At 34.7% G+C, this 26434-nt stretch overlaps 1 protein-coding gene across 11 annotated transcripts in view; it reads left to right on the top strand.

Moving 5' to 3' along the window:
* Positions 1-26434, top strand: part of VPS13B (vacuolar protein sorting 13 homolog B) — an 876251-nt gene that overhangs the window by 185893 nt on the left and 663924 nt on the right. For all 11 annotated transcript variants that reach the window (XR_005022793.2, XR_008996232.1, XR_008996233.1 and 8 more), the window contains exon 17: positions 10009-10190. Coding sequence is in view for 8 of the 11 variants with exons in the window: in XM_036876002.2 (XP_036731897.2) it covers positions 10009-10190 (182 nt within the window). In the remaining 3 variants the exon portion in view is untranslated. The remainder of the gene's footprint in view (positions 1-10008; positions 10191-26434) is intronic.

The raw sequence follows: 26434 nt of genomic DNA, 5'->3' as shown, positions 1-26434 counted from the left end.
TGTTAGAAATATTTTTAAATTGACAAAATCAAAAGGGAAAAATAATTATCTAAATCTGTATTGTTACATTAACAGGTACATTGTATAAATATACTATCTATTGCCGTATTATTTTTAAATAGTTTATTTTTGTTCAAATGCTACTGGAGTACTTAACAGAAGCATAATAAAACGTTCTTTTACTTGTCGTTTGTTACATCTGGAAAGTAAACCACAAAACATGTCCTATGTGTATGATATAATATACTTGTTTAGTATTGAATTCCGGCATTTGTACAAAGTGAGTTATTTCCTTTGGTGTTAAGTTAAATTTGAAGGAGAGAATTGTCCCTCACCCTTGGGCATTGTTAAAATGTAGAATAGATTAATATTTTTGAATTTGCATGTGTTTAAGTTTTTATTTAAGACTACGTTATCCATTTGGGAACCATTTTATGTGGCATATGATGGCTTGAAAGTTACAGTGCCATATATATTAGCTGAATTTGTTATGAAATAATAAAGACCCAGTTGTGAAAGAGAATCCCGACTATAATTTTGCCTTACAAATAATTATTGCTGTAGTTATAAGAATATGGCTCTTTTACACTGTAGGGTTTCCTAAATGCCACAGAGTATCTGACTAAAGATAAAGTGGCCAGATTAATTGTATATTTTTATATTATTGGTATTTCAAATGTCTGTTTTTGTTTTATTTTATTTTTTACTTAGTATCACTAGTGATAAACTTTTTTTTTTTTTGGTCAGGAATTTTGAGAAATTTGAGAACATAGTAGAGATACAATCACTTCTCAATTTTTAAACCCTTAATAAAAGAGAATAAAATGATTTAAAAAATGGCTGAAATGTTGGAAAAGCAAAGGAACTAGTAATGATAATGAAGTAAAATTCGTGAGTTGGGTCCTATTAGTTTTTCCTTCTCTCTCTTTTGATCATTACTATTTTACCTGTTTGGTTTAAAGAATCTTTTACTCAGTGCGTGTTTACTTCCTGGTCTATTCATTCAAGTCATTTGGTTTTATGGTAAAATGTGGCCAAGATTGTGGATTGAAGGGTAAATAGAAATAGAGCCACATATTGCTATTAAGTATGTGAAAACTGTATAGATGAAATGGTAGATATCTTAATGTGCAACTGTATATTTAAATTACTTGATAATGGTAATAGAGAAAGACAAGTCATCCCAGGATTTTGTTTTTGTTGTTTTGATATTTTTATGTGAGAGAGGGCAATGGTTAGTTGCTTGGACCAGAGTTCCTAGAAACAGAGTTCTGAACACTTATAGGGAGATTTTTTTTGGTTTTACTGAGATACAATCCGTATAACATAAAATTCACCATTTTAATTATTTTAAACTGTACTATTCATTGGTCTTTTGTATTCACATTGTAGTGCAATCATTATCACTATCCAATTATAGAACATTTCAAAGCTCCAATATACAAACCCTGTCTCTGAATATGACACTGACATTTCATGTAAACATAATTGTACAATATGTGGCATCTTCTGTCTTCTTTCATTTAGTATGTTTTCAAGGTTCATTCATGTTGTAGCATGTATCAGTACTCCATTCTTTTTATGGCTGAATAATATTTCTTTGTGTGGATATACCACACTTTGTTTATCCATTTATCTATTATTATATTTTTGGGTTGTTTCCACTTTTTTTGCTATTAAGAATAATGCTATGAACATGCATGTGTGTTCATATGATGTATGTTCATGTATGTATTTATATGTACGTGCTTTTAATTCTCTTGGGTATATACCTAGCAGTATAATTGCTGGGTCATATAATAATTCTGTATTTGCCTTTCTGATGAACTGCCAAATTGTTTTACACAGTGGCTGTACCACTGTACATTCCTACTTCCAGTGTATGAAGGTTCCAACTCCTCCCCATCCTTGCTAACATTTGTTATTTTCTGTTCTTTTTTCCTTCTTTTATTATAGCACTCTTACTGGGTGTGAAGTGAAATCTCATTGTGGTTTTGATTTTCATTTCCCTAATGATATTGTGTATCTTCCTGTGCTTATTGGCCATTTGTGTATCTTTGTTTGGATATACCACACTTTGTTTATTCATGTCCTAGTGTTTGAAATTGAGCTGTATGTCTTATTTTTCAATTGCAGGGGTTCTTTGATATTCTGGGCACTAGACTCTTATTCGACATATGATTTGTAGATACTTTCTCCCATTCTGTGTATTGTCTTTTCACTTTCTGGTTAGTATGTCTTGATACACAAAAGTTTTTAATTCTGAAGTCCAATTAATCAGATTTTCCTTTCATTGCTTTTGCTTCTGGTATCAAATTTAAAAAACCATTCCTTATTCCAAGATTGAGAAGATTTATCCCTATATTTCTAATAAGAGTTTTCTATTTTTAGCTTTTCAGTCAACTTTAAGTTAATTTTGGTATATGATAGGAGGCAGGGGACCAACTTCTTTCTTTTGTATATACTATCCAGTTATTCCAAAACTATTTGTTAAAAAAAATGTTCATTCCTCACTGACTGATCTTGACACCTTTGTTGTAAATCAGTGACTGTAGATGTATGGGTTTCTGTCTAGACCGTCAGCTCTAGTACACAGGTTTATATGTTTATCCTTATGCCACTGTATGACACTGTTTTAATTACTGTAACTTTGTAGTAAGTTTTGAAATTGGGAAATGTGAATCTTCCAACTTTTTCTTTTTCAATATTGTTTTGACTATTTGGGGTTCCATACAAGTCCATATAAATATTAGGATTAATTTATTCAATATATGACAACTGGGATTTGATAGGGATTCAATCAATTTGGGAACTATTGCCATCTTAGCAATATTTTCCAATCCATAAAAATGGGGTGTCTTATGATTTATTTAGATTCCTTCCTTAATTTCAATAGTGCTTTGCAGTTTTTATTGCTAAATCTTGCACTTTTTTGTTAATTCCTGAGTATTTTATTTTTTGCTATTGTAAATGGAAGTGTTCTCTTAACTTCTTTTTAGATTGTTCATTGTAAGTTTATATAGATGAAGAAATGATTTTCTTGTGTAATTACCTTTTATCTTGTAACTTAGTTGAGATAGTTTATTAACTGTAATAGATTGTATGTATGTGTGTGTTTTTTTCTTTATTAGAGTTTTCAGTGTATAAGATCATATTCTCTGAGTAGTGATAGTTTTACTTCTTTCTTTATAGCCTGAATGCCTTTTACTTATTTTTCTTGCCTAATTTCTTGGCTGGAACCTCTACTACAAGGTTGAGTAGAATAGCAAGAGCAGACATCTTTGTTTTCTTCCCAATCTTGAAGAGAAAGCTTTCAGTATTTCACCACTGAGCATGTTGAGTGTTTTTCTTAAATGTCATATCATATTAAGGAAATTCCTATTATTTTCTTAGTGTGTTTAATGTCTTTAATCATGAAAAAGACTATTGGATTTTGTCAAATGCTTTTCTGTGTCAGTTGAGATGAACGTACATTTTATCCTTGATCATTCTATAAGTATGGTGTATTACATTGATTTTCTTACATTGAATCACACTTTTTTATGACTGGTAAAAATTTCATTTGTCATGGTGTATAATGTTTTTAATCTTCTGAATTTGAATTGCGAGTATTTTACTGAGGATTTTTCATCTGTTTTTATGAGGGATATTGGTCTGTAGTTTTATTGTGTTGTCTTTGTCTGTCTTTGGTATCAAGTTACTAGAATGGATTAGAAAAGGTTTCCTCCTCTTCTATTTAATTGATATTTATTCTTTGAATGTTTGGTAGAATTCACCAGTGAAGCATTCTGGCCCTGGATTTTCCTTATGTGGGAGATTTCTACTTCATTTTTGAAGGATGGTTTTGCCAGAACTGTAATTAAAATTGATTGATAGTTATTTCAACACTATGAATATTTCATCCCATCACTTTGTGGTCTTTATGGTTTCTAATAAGGAATGCCTTCAAATCTCAACCAGGCAGTTTGCAATTCTGCCTTTTTTTCTTGTGCAGACCCAAAAAATCAGCCAGTGGTGAGAGCTCAAAATGTTTCTCTGGTCTTCCTCTGCAAGTACATAGCCCTGAGCATGTGTATTGCCTGTTTTCCCAGGAAGATGTTGGAGCTTTTCAACCTTTTTCTCCTCCAAATCATCACTTCCCAGGCTTTCCTCCCAAAATTTTGGTTAGTTTATTTTTTGCCCCTTCTTGTATCCACTGTTCCAGGCTCCAAGGACTAATCTAATACACTTGCCTGTAATGATTTCTGCAATTGCCCCTGGGCAGTTGTATCAGTACTGGTAGAATTTTGAATTAGAAGAGATAAAGCAAGCTCTTTGAATTTAATTAGCCACCAGACAGGTTAAAACAAATATTCATAATTCCTTGTGAATAAGGCCTGTTTTACTTTCTGTGTTACTTCTACCTGTTCAGGGTCAGTGCTGAGCAGGGAGAAGACTATGTAACACAGGTAAGTAAAAACACCACAAAGCTCACACTGTTCCTACTGAGATTAGCTGTTTTGTTCTTCCTTTCCTCTTTTCCTCCCTTAAGTGTTCCCCTGTTTGCTGCAGGCTTTTGGTTAGTTTCCAGAGTTCTGAAAATGCTAATTCTTTACAGTTTTTACCAGCTTTTTTGTTGATTATATGGAGGGGCAGACTTGGTGTACCTTACTCTGCCAGTTTTGCTGATATCATTCCGCATTAGGGAGATTAAAAAAATTTTTTTTATTAAGGTATCATTGATATAAACACTTATGAAGGTTTCTTAAGAAAAACAATGTGGCTATTAAATTCACCCTTATTATGGAGTCCCCACCCATACCTCATTGCAGTCACTGTCCATTGGTTTAGTAAGATGCCAGAGAGTCCCTATTTGCCTTCTCTGAGCTACACTGTCTTCCCTGTGACCCCCCCCACACCGTGTGCACTAATCATGGTACCCCACAATCCCCTTCTCCCCCTCTCCCCACCCATCCCTTTCAGTAACCGCTAGTCCCTCTTGGAGTCTGTGAGTCTGCTGCTATTTTGTTCCTTCAGTTTTGCTTCATTGTTATACTCCACAAATGAGGGAAATCATTTGGAATTTGTCTTTCTCTGCCTGACTTATTTCACTGAGCATAATGTCCTCTAGCTCCATCCATGTTGTTGCAAATGGTAGGATCTGTTTCTTTCTTACGGCTGAATAATTTTCCATTGTGAATATGTACCACATCTTCTTTATCCATTCACCTACTGATGGACTCTTAGGTTGCTTCCATTTTAAATCTTTTTATTTTGTGTATCCCTTGAGTAATTATTGTAGGTCCAGATGATTTGGTCACTTTTGTCTCTTAACCTTCTTACTAGCTATGTAGTTAGTTGTTCCACTACCTTTACTATATGTTTACCAGTGAGATTTTTTCCTTTCATAATTTTCTGATTTCTGGTTATGACCTTTACCATTTAAGGAATGCCCTTTAACATTTCTTGCAATACTACTTTGGTGTTGATGAACTCTTTTAGCTTTTGCTTTTCTGGGAAACCCTATATCTCTTGTTTAATTCTGAACAATAATCTAGCCAGGTAGGGGATTCTTGGTTGTAGGTTTTTTCTTCTGGTACTGTGAATATATTGTGCCACTCTTTTCTGACCGGTAAAGTTACTGCTGAAAAATTAGTTGATGATCTCATGCTGTCTCTTTTGTTTCATCTTACTTGGGACCTTGTGCTTCCTGGACTTGGATATTGGTTTCCTTTGCCAGGTTATGGAATTATTCAGCCATAATATTTTCAGATAGGTTTCCTGTCCATTGTCTCCCCTCTTTCTGGGTTCCCTTTAATGCAAATGTTAATGTGCTTGAAATTGTTTGAGGATGCTTAAACTATCATTCTTTTTTCTGTTCTGATTGGGTGATTTCTAGTATGTGCTCTTCTGCATCATCTAATCTACTGTTGACTCCCTGTGGTGTATTTTTCATTTCACTTGCAGTATTCTTTAGCTCTGATTGTTTTTTATAATCTCTGTCCCTTTGTTGAAGTTCTCACTGTATTCATTCTTCTCTGGAGTTTGGTGAGCATTTTTATGTCAATGACTTTGACCTCTTTACCTGAGAGATTGCTTATCTCTGTTTCATTTGTTTCTGTTTCTGAGGTTTTGTTTTGTTTTTTCATTTGGAAAGATTCTTGAGCACACTGGTGGGTGGAGCCGGTGCCTTACAGATGCTCTAGTATGTAGGGATGGTCCCTTGGGGGTATGTGGCTACTTTGGAGGGGCACCAGTGCCAGCTGAGGCTGCCTACCAGGTGTGGCTGGATAGGGGCTGCTTGGGAGACATACTAGTTTGGGACAATCTAGTAGCTGGGTAAGGCAAGTCAGTAGGAGATTACAAGGGCAGGGCAGGTGATGGTAGCACAATAGATGGTGCTAGCACACTAATTGCTCTTGCCAGTGCTGGGTCAGCTAAATAGAAGGGGAATTAAAAAAAAACTAAAGGTACCTGCCAGTGCCCTGTCCTCGGACAATGTTCCAACAGATCCCTGCCCTCTGTCACACACCCTAAAATTAGCCAGTGGATCTCCTTCACATGTAACCCAGGCTCTTTTTGAACTGCTGCCCCTATGTTGGGACATGGAGCTAGTGAAAATTTATGTGTGCCCTTTTGGAGCAGAGTTCCAGTGTCCTACTGCCCCTCAGCTCTCCTAGATGTAAGAAATGCTGGTTTTCAAAATTGGATGGGATGGGGGCTTGTCTTTCTATGTCAGGTCTCCCTGTCTGGGCAACCTGATGTTGTGCTCAAACATGCCATTCCTCAGGGAAGTCCTCTATTGTGTGATACCATCCTGTTTGTACATCACTGCTCCAGAGGTGTGGGTCCTGACTACACCCAGATTCTGCCCCTCATACCCTTCTCAATGTGTCTTTTTCTTAGTGTTGTTTCTTGTAAGGACTGTTGTGCACTTCTTCAGTTTATTCTCAGATATAGTTGTTCTGTGTGTACAGGCATACCTTGGAGATATTATAGGTTTGGTTCTACACCAGTAGAATAAAGTGAATATCACAATAATGAGTTTTTTGGTTTCCCAGTGCACATAAAAGTTAAAACACTATACTAAAGTATATTAAGTATGTGGTAGCATTATGTCTTAAAACACAATGTTACATACCTTAATTAAAAAATATGTTATTGCTAAAACATCTGAACTTTCAGTGAATTGTAATCTTTTTGCTGGTGGGGTGTTTTGCTTTGATGTGGATGGCTGTTCATTGATCAGCCTGGTTGCTGAAAGACTGGGGTGAATGGCAATTTCTTAAAATAAGACAACAGTGAAGTTTGCTGCATTGATTAACTCTTCCTTTCATGAATGATCTTTGTAGCATGTGATGCTGTTAGATAGTATTTTACCCACAGTAGAACTTCTCTCAAATTGGAATTTATCTCACACTCTGCCACTGCTTTACCAACTAAGTTTTTGTAACATTCTAAACCCTTTGTTGTCATTTCAACAATCTTCACAGTATCTTCACCAGGGGTAGTTTCCATCTTGACTAACCACTTCCTTTGCTCATCCATAAGAAGCAGCTCCTCATTTATTCAAGTTTTACCATGAGATGCAGCAGTGCAGTCACATCTTCAGGTTCTGCTAATTCTAGTTCTCTTGCTATTTCCACCATATCTGTAGTTATTTCCTCCACTGAAGTCTTGAACCCTTCAAAGTCATCCATGAGGGCTGAAATCAACTTCTCCCAAACTCCAGTTAATGCTGGTATTTTGACCTCTTCCTGTGAATTACGAATTTTCTTAATGGCATCTAGTGTGGTGAATACTTATTAAAGGTTTTCAGTTTTCTCTGTCCAGATCCATCAGAGGAATCACTACATATGGCAGCTATTGCCTTACAAAATGTATTTCTTCAATACTGAACTTCACAGTCTGAATGACTCCTTGATTCATGGACAGAAAAATGGATGTTGTGTTAGCAGGCATGAAAATAACATTAATCTTGAACATCTCCATCAGAGCTCTTGGGTGAAGAGGTGCATTGTTAAGGAGCAGTAATATTTTGAAAGGAATCTTTTTTCCTGAGCAGGTCTCAACAGTGGGCTTAAAATACTTAGTAAACCATGTTGTAAACAGATGTGCTGTCATCCAGGCTTTGTCGTTCCGTTTATAGAGCACAGGTAGTGGAGACTGAGCATAATTCTTAGGAGCCCTAGGATTTTCAGAATGGTCAATGAGCATTGGATTAAACTGAAAAGTGACCAGGTACAATGGCCTCTAACAAGAGAGTTAGCCTTTCTTTGTAGCTTTGAAGCCAGTCATTGACTTTCACTTGCATAGATGGTATCTTCTTCCAATATAAGGCTACTTTGTCTACATTGAAAATCTGTTTTATAGTGTTGCCACCTTCATTAATTCTTGTAGGTAGATTTCTGGATAACTTGCTGCTTCACCATGCATTTTGGTGTTATGGGGACAGTTTCCTTTTTTCAGCCTCAGGAAAGAGGGTAGCTTGGAATTTTTCTTCTGCAGCTTCATCACCTTTCTCAATCTTCATAGAATTGAATAGAGTTGGGGGCCTTGTTCTGGATTAGGCTTTGGTTAAGGGAATGTTGTGACTGGTTTAATCTTCTATCCAGACCACTATAACTTTCTCCATATTTGCAAATTAAGACTATCTTGCTTCCTTATAATTTGTATGTTCACTGAAGTAGCATTTTAAATTTCATTTAAGAATTTTTCTTTAGCATTAGCAACTTGGCTATTTGGTGCCTAGCTTTTAGCCCTTCTTGGCTATCTCAGACATATGCCACTTCAGTAAGTTTAATTAATTTTTAGCTTTTGATGGAAACTGAAGGACGTGTGACTCCTCCTTTCACTTGAATACTTAAAGAGGCCATTGTATACTTATTAATTAGCCCCCAATATTAATTTCAATATGGTGATGTCCCAGAGAAAAGGGAGACCCAAGCAAAGGGAGAGAGATGGGGAAAATGGCTGGTCAGCAGAGCAGTCAGACCACATACAGTTTATCAATTGTTTGCTGTCTTGTATGGGTGTGGTTCATAGCACCCCAAAACAATTACAATGGTAACATCAAAGATCACTGAGCAGAGCTCACCGTAACAAATATAATAAAAATGAAAAGTTTGAAATATTGTGAGAATTACAAAATGTGACAACAGAGACACAAAATGAGCACTGATAGTCTTGCTTCATGCAGGGTTGCCACAAACTTTCAATTTGTAAAAAACTAAAACAACCTGCAATATTTATGAAGGGCAGTAAAGCCAAATGCAATACTTTGTTAACTTGTTGCTCACAGATATATTTCAGTGTTCGCTTACTTTGAAGCATTGCTTTTTGGAAAAATTAGATAAGGCACCTCTTTCAAATATGGAACCAGACAAATACATCATCAATGAATTAGATATTCCAGGCAGAGCTTTTAAAAATTATTTTTGTGTTACTGTCAAGTGGGAACCTGGGTATAATATAAGTACTTGATAAGTACTTATGAGATGAAATATAGGGTAGAGAGCTCTGGATCAGATTGCCCAGACTTAAATTTCTTACTTTTTCATTTATTAGTTGTATGATATTTGACACCTTAATTTATCTCATTGTGTCTTAGTTTCTTCAACAGCAAAATGAAGATAATGATAATACCTCCCTTGAAGAGTATTTTGATAGGTTTCAGTGAGTTAATATAAGACATTTTAGAACAATGCAGATCTGCTAGTAAATCTTTAATGTTAGTGTTATTTTCATGGTTATTTTTGGTGATTGACTTGATTGAAAAAGTATAATTACTTGAGCAGAATATGTATATGAATATATGTGAATGGATATTATTCTGGTTTGAATTTTTATTTTTTATTGTAAGAGGTTCTGAAGTAGTGAATCTTTAAGTTAGTAGAATTGCATATCTGTTTGATTTAATTCTGCTTTTAAAAAGTTTGTATTTTTTCCTTTGCAACCTACTGCATTTTATATGTTGTTGTTTGCAAATATTATTTACCATATTGTTATTTTTTCTCTTTTCTTATGCAGGACCCAAAGATCTCAGATTGCTATAACTGAAGGAATATTTGAACTTCCAAATCTCACAGTTCAAGCTACCAGAGCACAGACACTTCTGCTGCAAGCAGTATATCAAAGTTGGTCTCATATTGGAAATGTCAGCTCTTCAGCAGTGAATGAAGTTTTGATGAATGAAGTTTTCCAAAGTATAGGTAGGAGCACAATCTTTTTGACAAGTATATGGAAAATTCTCATTAATGGTCACTAATATTTTATCCTTCAAATCCATATGTATAGCATGCTCAACTTAAATTGTGTAGTGTATTTCTGCTAAAATGGATATTTATAGCTCCTGTGTAAAACCCCAGATATGAGTTAAGCCATTCTGTTTTGTTCCCTGCCACCAATTTCTGGCTATATTTTATAGTTGCAAGAGATTATTTTTCACCAATTCCTTGTTCATTTGACCTTTTGGTGTTACATGGAAAAGTTTTGAGGGATCAGGTATGTATGTGAAATGATAACCAAATCAAGTATAAGTACATTGTTTGATTATGCTGGTAAAGTGGAATAAAATTCTTAATCATGCTTTAAGACTTGGTAAGCTCTTTTGGTGAAAAACAGTCTTACACCCTGAATGAGTGAATTAACTACCAAAAGTAAAAAAACTGCTTTGATGCCAGAGATGTTATCTTCATCTTGTTCCTCACTTTGCATGTAAACAAAAATACAGGTGGCTTGAGTATTTTAGTTTCAGGTCAAAATAATCATGTTACTTTTGTTAGTAACAAAAAATTTTTTAAGGAAGGATATATTTTTATGAAATGTAATCATGCTTAAAATAACCTTTTTCTCTTCTTCATTTGCCTGTGAAAATAAAAAATTGTTTTTTGTTTATATGCTTTTGAAGTTTTAAATTTCAGACATTACTATGGAGAATATATTATCAAATCTAAAAAAATACATTATAATTAGAGCCTTTTTATTTGATATAATGTAAAATTTAAAGTTGATTTATATCAGGTATTATGATTGTATAAAGAATGGCAAGACAAATGCTTCATTAGTCTGGAAGTTCTAAACTTGTGGCTTATATGAAAGTGTTAATTTGCTAAGTCCCTCAAAATAATTTGTAGACTTTAGTTACCTTATAAACATATTGTCCCCCACCCCCACCATATGCATACTTCTCTCTCTTTTTGAATTGATTATTTTGTTAAATATAGTGAGTCTGTCCCTGTCTTTTGACTTACATCTGTTTTTCCTTATATTAACATGGTTACAGTTAACTTTTCTGTGGTTGGAATTTGCCTGGTTTCCTTTTACATTCTTTTACTTAAAATCTGTTTTTATGCTTAGGTGTATGTTTTGGAAATAGCATATACCTAGATATTTTAGATCAAATTTCATGATCTGCCTTTTAGCTAGTAAATTCAATCCATTAATATTAGTCTGATTGTTGTTTTTGACTTTTTTTCTGTCATCCTGCTCATGTCCTTCTGTAGTATATTAGCTCTCTTTTTTAAAAATTGCCATTTCTTATTTCAGTTTTCTCTGTTTGGATTTGTATATTCCTGTTGAGTTATTAACTTAGAAAATAACTGATGCTGATTTGGAAAACAATTTGGTTATTCTTCAGGAAGTAAAATTTTAAAGTTACCGTATAACCCAGCAAGTTTACTCCTAGGTATACACCCAAGAATTAAAAATACATGTCCACACAAAATCTTGTACATGAATGTTTTTATCATTATTCTTTTTGCATGTGAAAGTGTTTAATTTTTAATAAATATTCTATGTATTTAAATTGTGTAACTTGATGTTCTGATATTATGAAAGGATGGCTGTAGTTAAACTGATCAACATAAAATTTCCTGACATAGTTACCATCTTTTTCTGTGGTGAGTGCTCACTGAAATCCACTCTTATTAGCAAATTTCCAATATACAATACAGTATTATTAATTATAGTCATCATGCTTTACATTAGATTTCTAGAACTTACTCATACTATTGTAACTTCAGCTTTGTACCCTTTGATCAACCTCTCTCACTTTCCCCAAGCCCCTGCCCCTGGCGATCACTGTTCTAATTCCCTACTTCTATGAATTCAGTTTTTTTAGATTCCACATATAAAGGAGATCACATAGTGTTATTCTTAACAGCAAAAAGTAGAAAGACCACAAATGTCTATTAACTGATGAATTGATAAACAAAATGTGTTATATCTGTACAATAGAAAATTATTCAGACATAAAAGGGAATAAAGTACTGATACATGGTATATATGGGTGAATCTTGGAAACAGTATGCTAAGTAGAAGCAGCCAGATACAAAAAGTCACATGCTATGATTCCATTTGTATGAAATGCTTAGAATAGGCAAATCTGTAGAGACAGAAAATAGATTAATGGCTGCCAGAGTCTGGGGAAAAGGAGGAATGGGAGTGACTGCTATTGGGCATAAGTATCTTTTGGGGTGATGAAAATGTTCTGGGAGTAGATAGTGGTGATGTTTTCACACTTGTGGGTATGCTAAATTCCATGGAATTGTACACTGTAAAAGGGTGAGTTTATGTCATATGAATTTTATTTCACTCCAAAATTTTAAAAAAATTAATGAATATTTTAAGTACACTAAATTAGGTGCTATTGCCTGAGTGTTGTGTTCTTCCAAATTTCATATGTTGAAATTCTAATGCTCAGTGTGATTGTGTTAGGAGGTAGGGCCTCTGAGAGATAATAGGTAATGAAGATGGAGTCCTCATAAAAAAAAAAAAAGTTCAAAGAGAGTGCTGTTGCCCTTGTGAGGACACAGTGAGAAGCCAGCAGTCTGCCACCTGAAAGAGGTTCTCACAAGAACCTGACCAGGCTGGCACCCTCATCTTTGCCTTTTAGTCTCCATAACTGTGAGAAATACCTTTCTGTTGTGTATAAGCTACCCATTCTGTGGTATTTTGTTATAGCAAACCAAATGGACCAAGACATTATGTTGTTGCTATTCACAAGGCCATTGTTTGATGTGGAATTACTGTACAAAACTTTCCCTTTTAGATCCTCGTCCATAAGGCCTGTAGTGAGGGCTTTGTTGAGGGCGATGGCATTTCATCACTATCTGAAATTATCTAATTCATTTTTTTGTTTATTTGTCAAATTTCTTTTTCTTGTGATATTCTGTCCAGAGTTGTTTTGGTTTACTCTCTCACAATATTAACATCTCTCTTGATTTGAACTTTTGTTTTTGTCAACTGGCTTAGATAGCCCAAAAATTCATATTAATATACAGGTGGTGGTGTTATTTACTTTTGTATTTTGCCTTTTTTCTAACCGAACTAATTCCCTATTTCTTTTTCTAAATTTATCAAATAGTGAAGGAACATTTTATTTAAAATGTCTTATTCTGGGGATATTCTGTCTTAACAGAATGATGGCACAAATATTTTAAAAAATGACCTGACAAGTAACCACAGATTAAGTGATTCACAACCTGATCTGTCATTTGAAGGCCTCAAATTAGTGAAACTAATTTTTTCAAATTAGGGAAATTGAGGAAAGTGAATGATTTTAGGAAGTTTTACCAGGGAATTTGTCAGGGAATTTTATTTCTATCAAATTAAGCAGCTATAAAATTTACAATAGATGAATTAAAAGGACCAGTTAAATATTTTTAAAAAGCCAGATTTTCAGGTGTCCAGTTCTCTTATTTTGTTGCCTACCCCCCCAGTCTTACTTTGTTATTTATTCTGAGTAGAGTGCTTGTAATATTGGGTCTCTAAATTTTCTATCTTAAGATCCAGGGAGGATACATTTAAGGCATAAAGTTTAAGCATTTGGTTATCTTGCATCAGTAGACAAAATTCTGCCCTTGCAAACTTTGTTTGATATGTTTTGTTTAAGCATGTGATCCTTTACAACTAATTCTCATTTACTACGTCAATGAGTGACTATGCCATGTACATTCTTGGACCCCTCATACTTATATTCTGATTTAATGTGTGGAAGAACAGTTATTCTTCCATTCTCCAACTGACTGTAAGCCAAATACTTCTCTTGAACATTTTTGCCTCACCTTCAGTTGCAATCTTGTGCCTCTAGCCTACATTCCTGCTTCTTCCTGTCCTACTGATAGTTACTAACCCACAGCATCCAGTTTTCTCCTGTCCTTTACCCTAGTGGCTTTTCCCTCTGTCTCTATTGAACATAATTCTGATTTGGTAACATTCTCCTACCTTATCCTTTTTTGTTTGATAACTAGTTCTTTAACACAACACAAGTCAACACAAGTTGGATTTAATACTACACTAATATATTCTACTTGTTCCTCAGAAAAACTGAATTATTTTCCACATTTATGCCTTTGTCCAGGATTACTCCCCTCTTCCATGCCAGGATAGTTTTCTTGAGATATAATTAATATACGATACAGTTTACCCTTTTCAGGCACCCATTATGTAGCTTGTAGCATATTCAGTTCTGCATCTACCACCACAATCATTTTTAGAACATTTTCATTGCCTCAAAAAGAAGTCCCACATTCTTTAGCCATTACTCCCCAAATCTCCCTCCCTGCAGCCCTAGCAAATACTAATCTGGTTTTGTCTCTATGGATTTACCTATTCTGGACATTTTTTGTAAGCGAACCATATGAAAATACAGTCCTTTGTGACTGAATTCCTTCACTTAGCATCCTGGTTTTGAAGTTTGTCCATATTGTAGCATGAACCAGTACTTCATTTCTTTTTATTGTCGAGTAATGCCCCATTGTACATATATGCCATATTTTGTTCACCCATTCATCAATTGACAGGTATTTGGGTTGTTTGTAGTTTGAACAGTATGAATATTGCTGCCATGAGCATTCATGTACAAATTTTTGCGTGGACATTTGCTTTTATTTCTCTTGGGTGTGTATCTAGGACTGGAATTGCTGGGTCATGTGGTAATTCTACCTGTAACCTTTTGAGGAATTGCCAGAATGTTTTACAAAGCAGCTGCACCATTGTATATTCCAACCTGCAGTATAAGAGGGTACCAGTTTTTCCACATCCTCACCTTACTGTTATTACCTGTCTTTTTTGGTTCGAGCCATCCTAGAGGGTGTTGAGTGCCTCATTGTGGTTTTGATTTGTATTTTTATCATGGCTAGTGATACTGAGCATTTTTTCATGTGCTTATTGGCTATTTTATATATATATATATATGTATGTATCTTCTGTGGAGAAAGTCTCCATATTGAAGCTATTTATTTTTTAATTGGCCTGTTTATCTTTTTCTTTTGAGTTGTGAGAATTCTTTATAAACTAGAGATACAAGTCCCTTATCAGATATGTGGTTTGCAAATGTTTTCTGCAATCCTATAGGTTGTTTTTTCATTTTCCTGATGGTGACTTTCTAATTTTTTTCTTAATTGTAGCCTCAAATTCATCTTTATATTAGACCTTGTTAACATTTATATATGGTTTGTTTCTTTGTTACTGATCCTGCTTCCTGGTCTTCATCAGTACATGTGGCTCTTTCAACTATTTTAAACTTCTATAGGTCACAGAATCCTTCTTGCTCTTCCTCAGCTTTATCCCCAAGGTCAACAATTTCAGTGATGCTAACCTTCATATTCATTTCTTCCCTTCTCTTTTCATCTTTTTTCATCCATGCCTGTTTATGCAACATGTTCTTGTGAATAAGAAATTTCTATATGTTTATATACAATTTATATATTTCCGCTGCGACTAAAACAAAATTAATCCTGTCCGAACTTAACTGTTACTGATTCTTGACATTTTTAGAGAAACTCATTTGTAATTGCATTCCTGTTATACTGTTTCATTAACTGGAGGTTCTAACTTACAAGGACAGTTTGAAATCAACTTTGTTTGTTACTACTAAGAGTTTGAAAATAATAAAATGCATGTAATGTAGTAAGAGAAAGTGTTAATTATATTTATAAACGTGAAAGGTGCACATGGTTGTAAATACAAGTAGTGCTCTAATTTTTTTCTTGGTGAGAATAGAAATTAAAATTCTGTGCAATTGCATCTTGAATATTTGAGTTCTAGAAACCAAGAAGACAGGAGAATGCCCAGATAACAACATCAACAAACAAATGGGGAAAACCTTAAAATGTTTCTAAAGAAAAAGTTTTATATTAATGACATGCTTTTCAAAATCTAAAATTCCTCAGCTAGAAGATGCAGTATTGATTTTTATGCCAGTTAAGATGTGGCAGGGATCTTTGGCAAAATACTTGTACACATAAAGTAAAAGAAATTCCTAAAAAATTTTAAATGTGAAAAATGTTCATTCTGAAATCCTGATACCTAAGAAAATATAGTTATTGATTCCCTAATTATAATAACACATATTGTGTTATTATATGTGTTACTATTGTGATCAATGTCAAATTGTGAAATAATATGAATACTAATCTTTAAGGAAATAAATTATTTGATAGTTAAGTTTTCTATGTGTCTTTTTCATTTTTTTTAAAGAAAACCAAGGACAGAAAAAGATTTTATTTTTGATTTACAGGGATAGAATTATATATCTATTTTACTGAATAGATATTTTTAAAATACCTAGTATCCCTCTTTTTTCCTTTTAGTAGCTGACGCTGTTAAACAGGACGCTATATAAAATCAAGTAACAATAGGTTGTTGGATTTCATTGTGTCTTGAAACAGAATATGCAACAGCTTTGTGCCTAAGTGTTCTCATTCTAAATGTTGGGTTAATAATGTGATGTCAAATTTAATTTCAAGCATCAAAACTGCAAAATGCCTTTAAAAAGAAAAGGTATTTTCTTTAACAAACTATTATAGTATGTCACATAAATGAGATAATTTTTGTTGAATCAATTTTTTCTATTTTGTGAAAGAGTTTAAGCTTTAAGAGAATACCTATGTGAATATTGAATTTTATTATGATCTTTGAAGCTATAGTAATGAATTTTTCTTCCTCAGCTCTTGCAAAAATCAGAATGAAATCAAAATACACTAAGTAATGAAAATGTCTATGCTAATGCTTCTTAGAGATTTAATTTTTGCATTGAATTAATTAATCTGTATTTTGCATGTAGATATTGGTGTAATGAATGTCGATGTCATATAATAATAATATTTTCACTTTCAACTATTGAAATTTAGGAAAGAACACTGAATTGTAATGTGGAAATCCTGTCCGTAACTGATTATATGGTACTGGAAGGAAGGAGGGTCGGGTCCATTTATTTCACTGAGTTTCAGTTAACTTTGTCATCTGTAAAATGGTGATAATATATGTCTATTAATAGAGTTCTTGTGAGTGCTAAATACAGTATTGTTTGTGGAGTTGATTAGTTACTCTTGTCTGGATAGAATCCTACTGGAATCTTACGTACGGGGTTATTACCTGTGGAGGTGGTTCTTGGGTGTGGGGTTCTTGGAGAGTGAGATAACCCCTGTCAGAATTGGAGTTTTGTGATCCATCCAGTATTTTATCTAAAGATAGAGGGCAAAGGTAAATTCAGAGGGTAAGACAAGAAAGTAAATAGGATAATGAGTATGTAGAATCCTACTGGAATCTTACATATGGGGTTATTACCTGTGGAGGTGGTTCTTGGGTGTGGGGTTCTTGGAGACTGAGATAACCCCTGTCAGAACTGGAGTTTTGTGATCAGTCCAGTATTTTATCTGGAAAGATAGAGGGCAAAGGTAAATTCAAAGGGTAAGACAAGAAAGTAAATAGGATAATGAGTAGTCAACTTGATGAGAGGAGAATAAAATCCAAGAAATTGGTTACATTTAATTGGAGTTATTGAAGAAACTGTGTGTTGTGCCTCTTTAATATAACTGTTTACAAGAGAGGCCACACTAGGCTCACAGAAACCTCTGATGAACCATATATTCTCTCTTCTGTTAGGGGAGTGGGACAACAGACCTATGAATATGACCTATGCAATGCAGTGCAATAATAGAAATATGAAACCCTATCCTTTTATCTACTTTTTAGGTACTTTACAGCTGTGTCTTAAGTATTTTTCCTTTAATGAGCTGCATAATGTAGAACTGGATACTATAAAACTTACTTGAATATTCTGAATTGGCTCACCTTTTTTAGGTTGATGATTCTCATGCATTAATTTCCCTGGCTTACCAGTAATACTGATGTTGGTAGGTTATATATCCTGTGTTACACATATGAAAATTTATGCTTATAACAATTTAGTGTTTTTCTTAAATATTGTCTCACAGATATTTGCTGATTAAAGTGTCTTTCAAAGCCAGCCCTTTGGGCCTTTCTATTACTATTATTTCTGTTCTATCAAACTCTCTCTCGAGTAAATGAGACCAGCAATAGAGTAAGATCTTTAAGTTTACTATTGCATTGGAAATTATGTAATGAAAGAAAAGCAAATATCCAAAATTGAATTAGAAAATAAAGAAATTATAAAGAATAAAACATGTTAATGTTAGAACTAAATATGTATAAATTGGAATTGTCGAATTACATATTTTTATGTTTCTCATGTGCAAATCACAGAAATTATAACCCTTGTCACTTTGCCAGAAGATAAAATATAGTCTCATATGACTGTATTTGCTCAGGAAAACAAGGAATTGCTACAACCTTTTCCTTATTCAGGTAGTTCATTGTTTTGTTAATAGTCTACTTCTGTTAATCTGGTATTTGTAGGAAAATAACTTACAGACTTAAAAAATCTGTGCTGAAGGCAATCAAATAGACATTTGAATCCCTCTTTTAAGTGATGTCTTAATGTTAAGATAAAAATCTACTTTCCAGAATGTAACTGTAAAAGTATTTTATGCAAGATTTCATGTGGGATACCTTAATGGTTGAATAATAAATTTTACCTCATAAAATTGAAATTCAATAATACAGTAGCTTTCTCAGCTCAGTAGCATCTGGTCTATTCTCATGAGAGCCAATATTTTCCAACTCATTAGGATCATGTCGTTCTGTATGTCGTCAACATTGACTTAGCCAAGCTACCTTTACTTACATAACCGCCAAACTATTAAATAGGTCTCTTGTGGAGTGAAGTCAAATATTCCTCTTACTTTACTTCTGCCTTAAAGAGGGGAAGAAAATGTACATACTGTAGCATTTAAACATCTGGTCTAAAACCACATCAGTGTAACTTGGAGCAAAGTTACAGATTTGGTATTCTTACCAGGTGTGCATATAAAAAGGATTTTTGAGTTGTTGAATAGTTCTTTAACCAGTTAAGAAAAAGATTGAGATATGAGGGTATGCTTTTTCTGTTCTTCTGTTTTCAAACTATCTTTTTTCCTCCCTCATATTTATATGTCCTAAAATATATATTTTTGAGCTGTTATAAAATTTTCTTCCCAGATAGAGGCAGTGACTATAAATTTATCCTTGTCTAAAAATAAGTTGAGTTAGATTTGTATGAAGAACTACCAATAAGACTTCTTGATATTTAAATTGGAGTAAAAAAGACATTACTTTTGGAAATCCTGTGAGTTTCAGATATAAAGTGCCCTGTGTGAATTTTGCATAATATGTTTACCAAATTTAAGGATTCCCTTTCATTTGAATTCGTGTGAAATATTGAAAGCTCATTTACAGTTTATGTGATAATTAAGAAATAATCACATACATAAACATCCATTTTTCTTTAGTATAGTTTAAAGAGTTAAGAAGGTACTAAACATATCCTGAATATGAGCAAAGTCCTGAGTAATAAATCAGATGGCCTGGTTCTGTGATTAAGTGAATCAAAAGAAGAGGGCAGATGAATGTACCACCAGAATCTTGTTTACTTTATTTAGCCTCACTTTTACATATATGTTCTGGGAATCAGTAATCCCTGTCATATGAGTGATTTTCTAAAACAGTAGCTCATTTTACACTGGAAATTCGTTGTGCCCCACCTCTGATCCTTCCAGCAGATTCTTTTATTGACCCGAGTGTTCTGAGACTTACCTTCCATTGAGCTATGCTCTTTTGAGATATACTTTTGTAGCACTCCACTTTGCTCTAAATGTATTTCCATCTTGGCCACCATTGGATTTCACTGGATCTGATCTGAAGTTGTTTTTGCAGTGGTTGGTGTACAAACAGTATATACTCACATTTAGTATCCTTATGTTAGAACCATCTTTTGGAAAGTTGAAATGTCTAGAAGTTGAACAATTTACATGTTGTAAGGACTTAAAAAATAAAAACTCCTAAATCTCTTTGATACAGGCATTGCATTCTTCGGGTTATGAAATTAAGAGTAATTGTGAGAACTGTCTCAGGTGGCCAGTGACTGTGAGACAGGCAGTGGTGCTTAGCTGTGGGAACCTACCAGACTTTGCCACTTTCCACACTCCCACTGATTCTTACCCTTACTCTCATCCTTGTTGCCTTGATTATAAGGTGGGGCAGTCATTGCTACAGAGGAAATTAGCAGACCGTCTTTAGTCATGACCACTTTTTCTTTATCCATTTATCTGTTGATGCAAAAAAACACTAACTGTTCCACATACAGGGTGATTATACAGATATCCTCATGTAATGGGCAAAAGTTGAAATTGTATGAAAGCTATGGGACTTCTCTGTTATGCTAATATAGTGATTTTCCTCCTTTAATTTTTTTTTATTGGGTTACAATTGACAGCATTGTATGAGTTTAATGTGGGCAGCGTAATGATATGACTTAGATATATTATGAAATGATTACAACAATAAGGTTAGTTGCCTCATATAGATAAAAAAATACTTTTCCTTTTGATGTAACTTTTTAGGATTTACTCTTTTAGCAGCTTGCAAATATACCATACAGTAGTGTTAACTATAGTCATCATGTTGTACATTATATCCCAGTACTTACTTATTTGTTTGTTTGTTTATTGGAGCAACCAGCAAAGTTTTTATTTTCTATTTTATTTTATTTTTATTAAGGTATTATTGATATACACTTTTATGTGAAGGTGTCACGTGAAAAAACAATGTGGTTACTACATTTACCCATATTATCAAGTCCCCACCCATACTCCATTGCAGTCACTGTCCATCAGTGTAGTAAGATACCACAGCTTCACTATTTGCCTTCTCTGTGCTACACTCTCTTCTCTGTGACCCCCCACACCATGTGTACTAAACATAGTACTCCTCAATCCCCTTCTCCCGCCCTCCCCACCCCTCCCCTTTGGTAACTGCTAGTCCCTTCTTGGAGTCTATGACTCCGCTGCTGTTTAGTTCCTTCAGTTTTGCTTAGTTGTTTTACTCCACAAATGAGGAAAATCATGTGGCACTTGCCTTTCTCCACCTGGCTTATTTCACTTAGCATAATATCCTCCAGCTCAATCAGTGTTTTGCAAATGGTAGGATTTGTTTCTTTCTTATGGCAGAATTGTATTCCATTGTGTGTACGTACCACCTCTTCTTTTTTTTTTTTGAGAGAGCATCTCTCATATTTATTGATCAAATGTTTGTTGACAACAATAAAATTCTGTATAGGGGGCTCAATGCTCAATGCACAATCATTAATCCACCCCAAGCCTAATTCTTGTCAGTCTCCAATCTTCTGAAGCATAATGAACAAGTTCTTACATGGTGAACAAATTCTTACATAGTGAATAAGTTCTTACATGGTGAACAGTACAAGGGCAGTCATCACAGAAACTTTTGGTTTTGATCACGCATTATGAACTATAAACAATCAGGTCAAATATGAATATTCGTTTGATTTTTATACTTGATTTATATGTAGATCCCACATTTCTCCCTTTATTATTAATAAAATGCTGAAGTGGTAGGTAGATGCAAGATAAAGGTAGAAAACATAGTTTAGTGTTGTAAGAGAGCAAATGTAGATGATCAGGTGTGTGCCTGTAGACTATGTGTTAATCCAAGCTAGACAAGGGCAATAAAACATCCACGGATGCAGAAGATTTCTCTTAAAACAGGGGGTGTGAGGTTCTAAGCCTCACCTCTGTTGATCCCCATTTTCTCACCTGATGGCCCCCCTGCGACTGTGCCTGTCTTAGGTTGTTCCTCCCTTGAGGAGTCTTACCCATCTCTGGCTAACCAGTCATCTTCTGGGGCCATACAGGGAAATGTAAAGTTGGTAAGTGAGAGAGAAGCAATATTCTTTGAAAAGGTTAGCTTTTTACTTCTTTGCAGATTTATGCCCTGTGGCTTCTATGCCCAGCATTTGTCTTGAGGTATCTTTAGCACTTGGAGGAATTATGATACTCGGTAAATTCGATATGAGGCACGAATTCTATTTAAGGGCTGTAATTAGGAAGGAAGAAGAAAAGCTATAGAAGTAGCAGACGGAAGAAAATATGGGAAGATTGATTATTTCTTTGACATATCTTCTTGTAGAGTAACTTAAGCATGTATAGGTTTTAAACTACTAATTAAATTGCACACACAAATTAACATAATAGGAATACAGTTACATAACCAAAGCAGATCTATAATTACCAGCCATCTCCAGTGAGGCCAAGAAAACCAGTTAGGCACCCTAGGCATTTGTGAAAATTTATCTGTGATATGATGGATATTGTCCAACTGTACTTGAACAGTCTGAGAGAAATCAGACAAATTAAAACAACCCATTCCTGGGAACTGTTCACATCCCATATGTTCTTTTAACAGTAGATAGTCTGTAGTTGTAAGATTTTGGAGCGCTACAACTTGCACTTCTCCTAATTCTTGGTTGAGTTCCAACAGTGTAGATCCAGTCAAATTTGTTGTTTTACTGTATGCACAGGCCAGCTTAGATATCTCCTTCTTCATTCCCATGGCAAGTCTAGGAACCGGTGGGATGAGTGCATCTACAGCTGTAGCAGCGCCTGGATCTTTGTTGAGGTTTTTTGATGATCATCTTCTGGTATGAGTCTTCCAGAGAGTGCTGATGTTGGAAGTTCTTCTTCATATCGTATTTTAGTTTATTTTCTGGGTAGCCAAATTAGGCTTTGATCCTCTGTATAAACACAAACAGACCCTTTGCCTACACTTTGATATGCCCTTTATACCATTGTGTAGAACTCATTGGAGGTCACCACACAGGAACTGCTTTTTTTTTTTTTTTTTTTTTGTAAAGAGAAAGGAATATTGTCAGAAAAATGTACCTCCATAGCCGATCATCTGACACCCTTTAAGTGATCAAAATTAAGGATATTTAAAGCATACATTAATCGTTGATTTACAGTTAGTTTTATCCTATCAGCGAGTAATCCCCCCCTTTTCTTTCTTTCTCTTTTTTTTTTCTTTTTGTTATCCTTAATCTACACTTACATGAAGAATATTATGTTAACTAGGCTCTCCCCTATACCAGGTCCCCCCTATAAACCCCTTTACAGTCACTGTCCGTCAGCATAGCAAAATGTTGTAGAATCACTACTTGTCTTCTCTGTGTTGTACAGCCCTCCCCTTTCTCCTCCCCCCATTATGCATGCTAATCTTAATACTCCCCTTCTTCTTCCCCCCCTTATCCCTCCCCACCCACCCATCCTCCCCAGTCCCTTTCCCTTTGGTACCTGTTAGTCCATTCTTGGGTTCTGTGATTCTGCTGCTGTTTTGTTCCTTCAGTTTTTCCTTTGTTCTTATACTCCACAGACGAGTGAAATTGTTTGGTATTTCTCTTTCTCTGCTTGGCTTATTTCACTGAGCATAATACCCTCCAGCTCCATCCATGTTGCTGCAAATGGTAGGATTTTGTCTCTTCTTATGACTGAGTAGTATTCCATTGTGAATATGTACCACCTCTTCTTTATCCATTCATCTACTGATGGAAGCATCTACTTACATTGCTTCCATATCTTGGCTATTGTAAATAGTGCTGGGATAAACATGGTGGTGCATATGTGTTTTTGAATCTGAGAAGTTGTATTCTTTGGGTAAAGTCCAAGGAGTGGGATTCCCAGGTCAAATGGTATTTCTATTTTGAGTTTTTTGAGGAACCTCCATACTGCTTTCCACAATGGTTGAACTAGCTTACATTCCCACCATAAGTGTAGTAGGGTTCCTCTTTCTCCACATCCTCACCAGGACTTATTTGTTCTTAGTCTTTTTGATGCTGGCCATCCTAACTAGTGTGAGGTGATATCTCATTGTGGTTTTAATTTGCATTTCTCTGATGATTACTGATGTGGAGCATCTTTTCATGTGCCTGTTGGCCATCTGAATTTCTTCTTTGGAGAATTGTCTGTTCATATCCTCCGCCCATTTTTTAATTGGGTTATTTGCTTTTTGGGTGTTGAGGTGTGAGTTCTTTATATATTTTGGATGTTAACCCCTTGTTGGATATGTCATTTACAAATATATTCTCCCATACTGTAGGATGCCATTTTGTTCTGTTGATGGTGTCCTTTGCTGTACAGAAGCTTTGTAGTTTGATATAGTCCCATATGCTCATTTTTGCTTTTGTTTCCCTTGCTTGAGGAGATGCGTTCAGGAAGAAGTTGCTTATGTTTATAGTCAAGAGATTTTTGCCTATGTTTTCTTCCAAGAATTTTATGGTTTCATGACTTACATTCAGGTTTTTGATCCATTTCGAGTTTACTTTTGTGTATTGGGTTAAACAGTAATCGAGTTTCATTCCCTTGCATGTAGCTGTCCAGTTTTGCCAACACCAGTTGTTGAAGAGGCTGTCATTTCCCCACTGTATGTCCATGGCTCCTTTATCATATATTAATTGACCATATATGCTTGGGTTCATATCTGGGCTCTGTAGTCTGTTCCATTGGTCTATTGTTCTGTTCTTGTGCCAGTACCAAATTGTCTTGATTATAGTGGCTTTGTAGTAGAGCTTGAAGTTGGAGAGCATAATCCCTCCAGCTTTCATCTTCCTTCTCAGGATTGCTTTGGCTATTCGGGGTCTTTTGTGGTTCCACATGAATTTTAAAATGATTTTCTCTAGTTTGTTGAAGAATGCGGTTGGTATTTTGATAGGGATTCCATTGAATCTTTTCAATTGCTTTGGGCAGGATGGCCGTTTTAACAATATTAATTCTTTCTATCTATGAGCACGGGATGTGTTTCCATTTATTGGTATCTTCTTTGATTTCTCTCATGAGTGTCTTGTAGTTTTCAGGGTAAAGTTCTTTCATTTCCTTCGTTAGGTTTATTCCTAGGTATTTTATTCTTTTTGATGCAATTGTGAATGGAATTGTTTCTCTGATTTCTCTCTCTGCTACTTCATCGTTAGTGTTTAGGAATGCAACAGATTTCTGTGTATTAATTTTGTATCCTGCAACTTTGCTGAATTCTGATATTAGATCTAGTAGTTTTGGAGTGGATTCTTTAGGGATTTTTATGTTCAATATCATGTCATCTGCAAAAAGTGACAGTTTAACTTCTTCCTTACCAATCTGGATGGCTTTTATTTCTTTATGTTGTCTGATTGCTGTGGCTAGGACCTCCAGTATTAAATAAAAGTGGTGAGAGTGGGCATCCTTGTCTTTTTCCTGATCTTAGGTGAAAAGCTTTCAGCTTCTCACTGTTAGGTATGATATTGGCTGTGGTTTTGTCATATGTGGCTTTTATGTTGAGGTGCTTGCCCTATATAACCATTTTGTTAAGAGTTTTTATCATGAATGGATGTTGAATTTTGTCAAATGCTTTTTCAGCATCTATGGAGATGATCATATAGTTTTTGTCCTTCTTTTTGTTGATGTGGTGGATGATGGTGATGGATTTTTGAATGTTGTACCATCCTTGCATCCCTGAGATGAATCCCACTTGGTCATTGTGTATGATCCTCTTGATGTATTTTTAAATTTGGTTTGCTAATATTTTTTTGAGTGTTTTTGCATCTATGTTCATTGGGGATATTGGTCTGTAATTTTGTTCCTTTGTGGTGTCTGTCTGGTTTTGGTATTAGAGTGATGCTGGCCACATAGAAAGAGTTTGGGAGTATTCCCTCCTCTTCTACTTTTTGGAAAACTTTGAGGATGGGTATTAGGTCTTCATTAAATGTTTGATAAAATTCAGCAGTGAAGTTGTCTGTTCCTGGCATTTTGTTCCTTGGTAGTGGTCTGATTAACAATTCGATTTCATTGCTGCTAATTGGTGTATTCAGATTTGCTTTTTCTTTCTGGTCAGCCTTGGAAGGTTGTATTTTTCTAGAAATTTGTCCATTTCTTCTAGGTTTTCTAGTTTTTTAGCATAAATTTTTTCATGCTCTATTAGTTCTTTGTATTTCTGTTGTGTCTATAGTGATTTTTCCTTTCTCATTTCTGATTGTGTTTATCTGTGTATACTCTCTTTTTTTCTTTGTACGTCTTGCTAGGTGTTTATCTATTTTGTTAATTTTCTTGAAGAACCAGCTCTTGCTTTCATTGATTCTTTCTATTGTTTTATTCTTCTCGATTTTATTTATTTTTGCTCTAATCTTTATTATGTCCCTCCTTCTGCTAACTTTGGGCCTCATTTGTTCTTCTTTTTCTAGTTTTGTTAATTGTGAGTTTAGACAGTTTGTATGGGATTGTTATTCTTTTCTGAG

Source organism: Manis pentadactyla, chromosome 3 (assembly GCF_030020395.1).
Source record: "Manis pentadactyla isolate mManPen7 chromosome 3, mManPen7.hap1, whole genome shotgun sequence".
Lineage (NCBI taxonomy): Eukaryota > Metazoa > Chordata > Mammalia > Pholidota > Manidae > Manis > Manis pentadactyla.
Note: the sequence above shows the minus strand (reverse complement) of the source record. Positions and strands in the feature narration are given on the sequence as shown.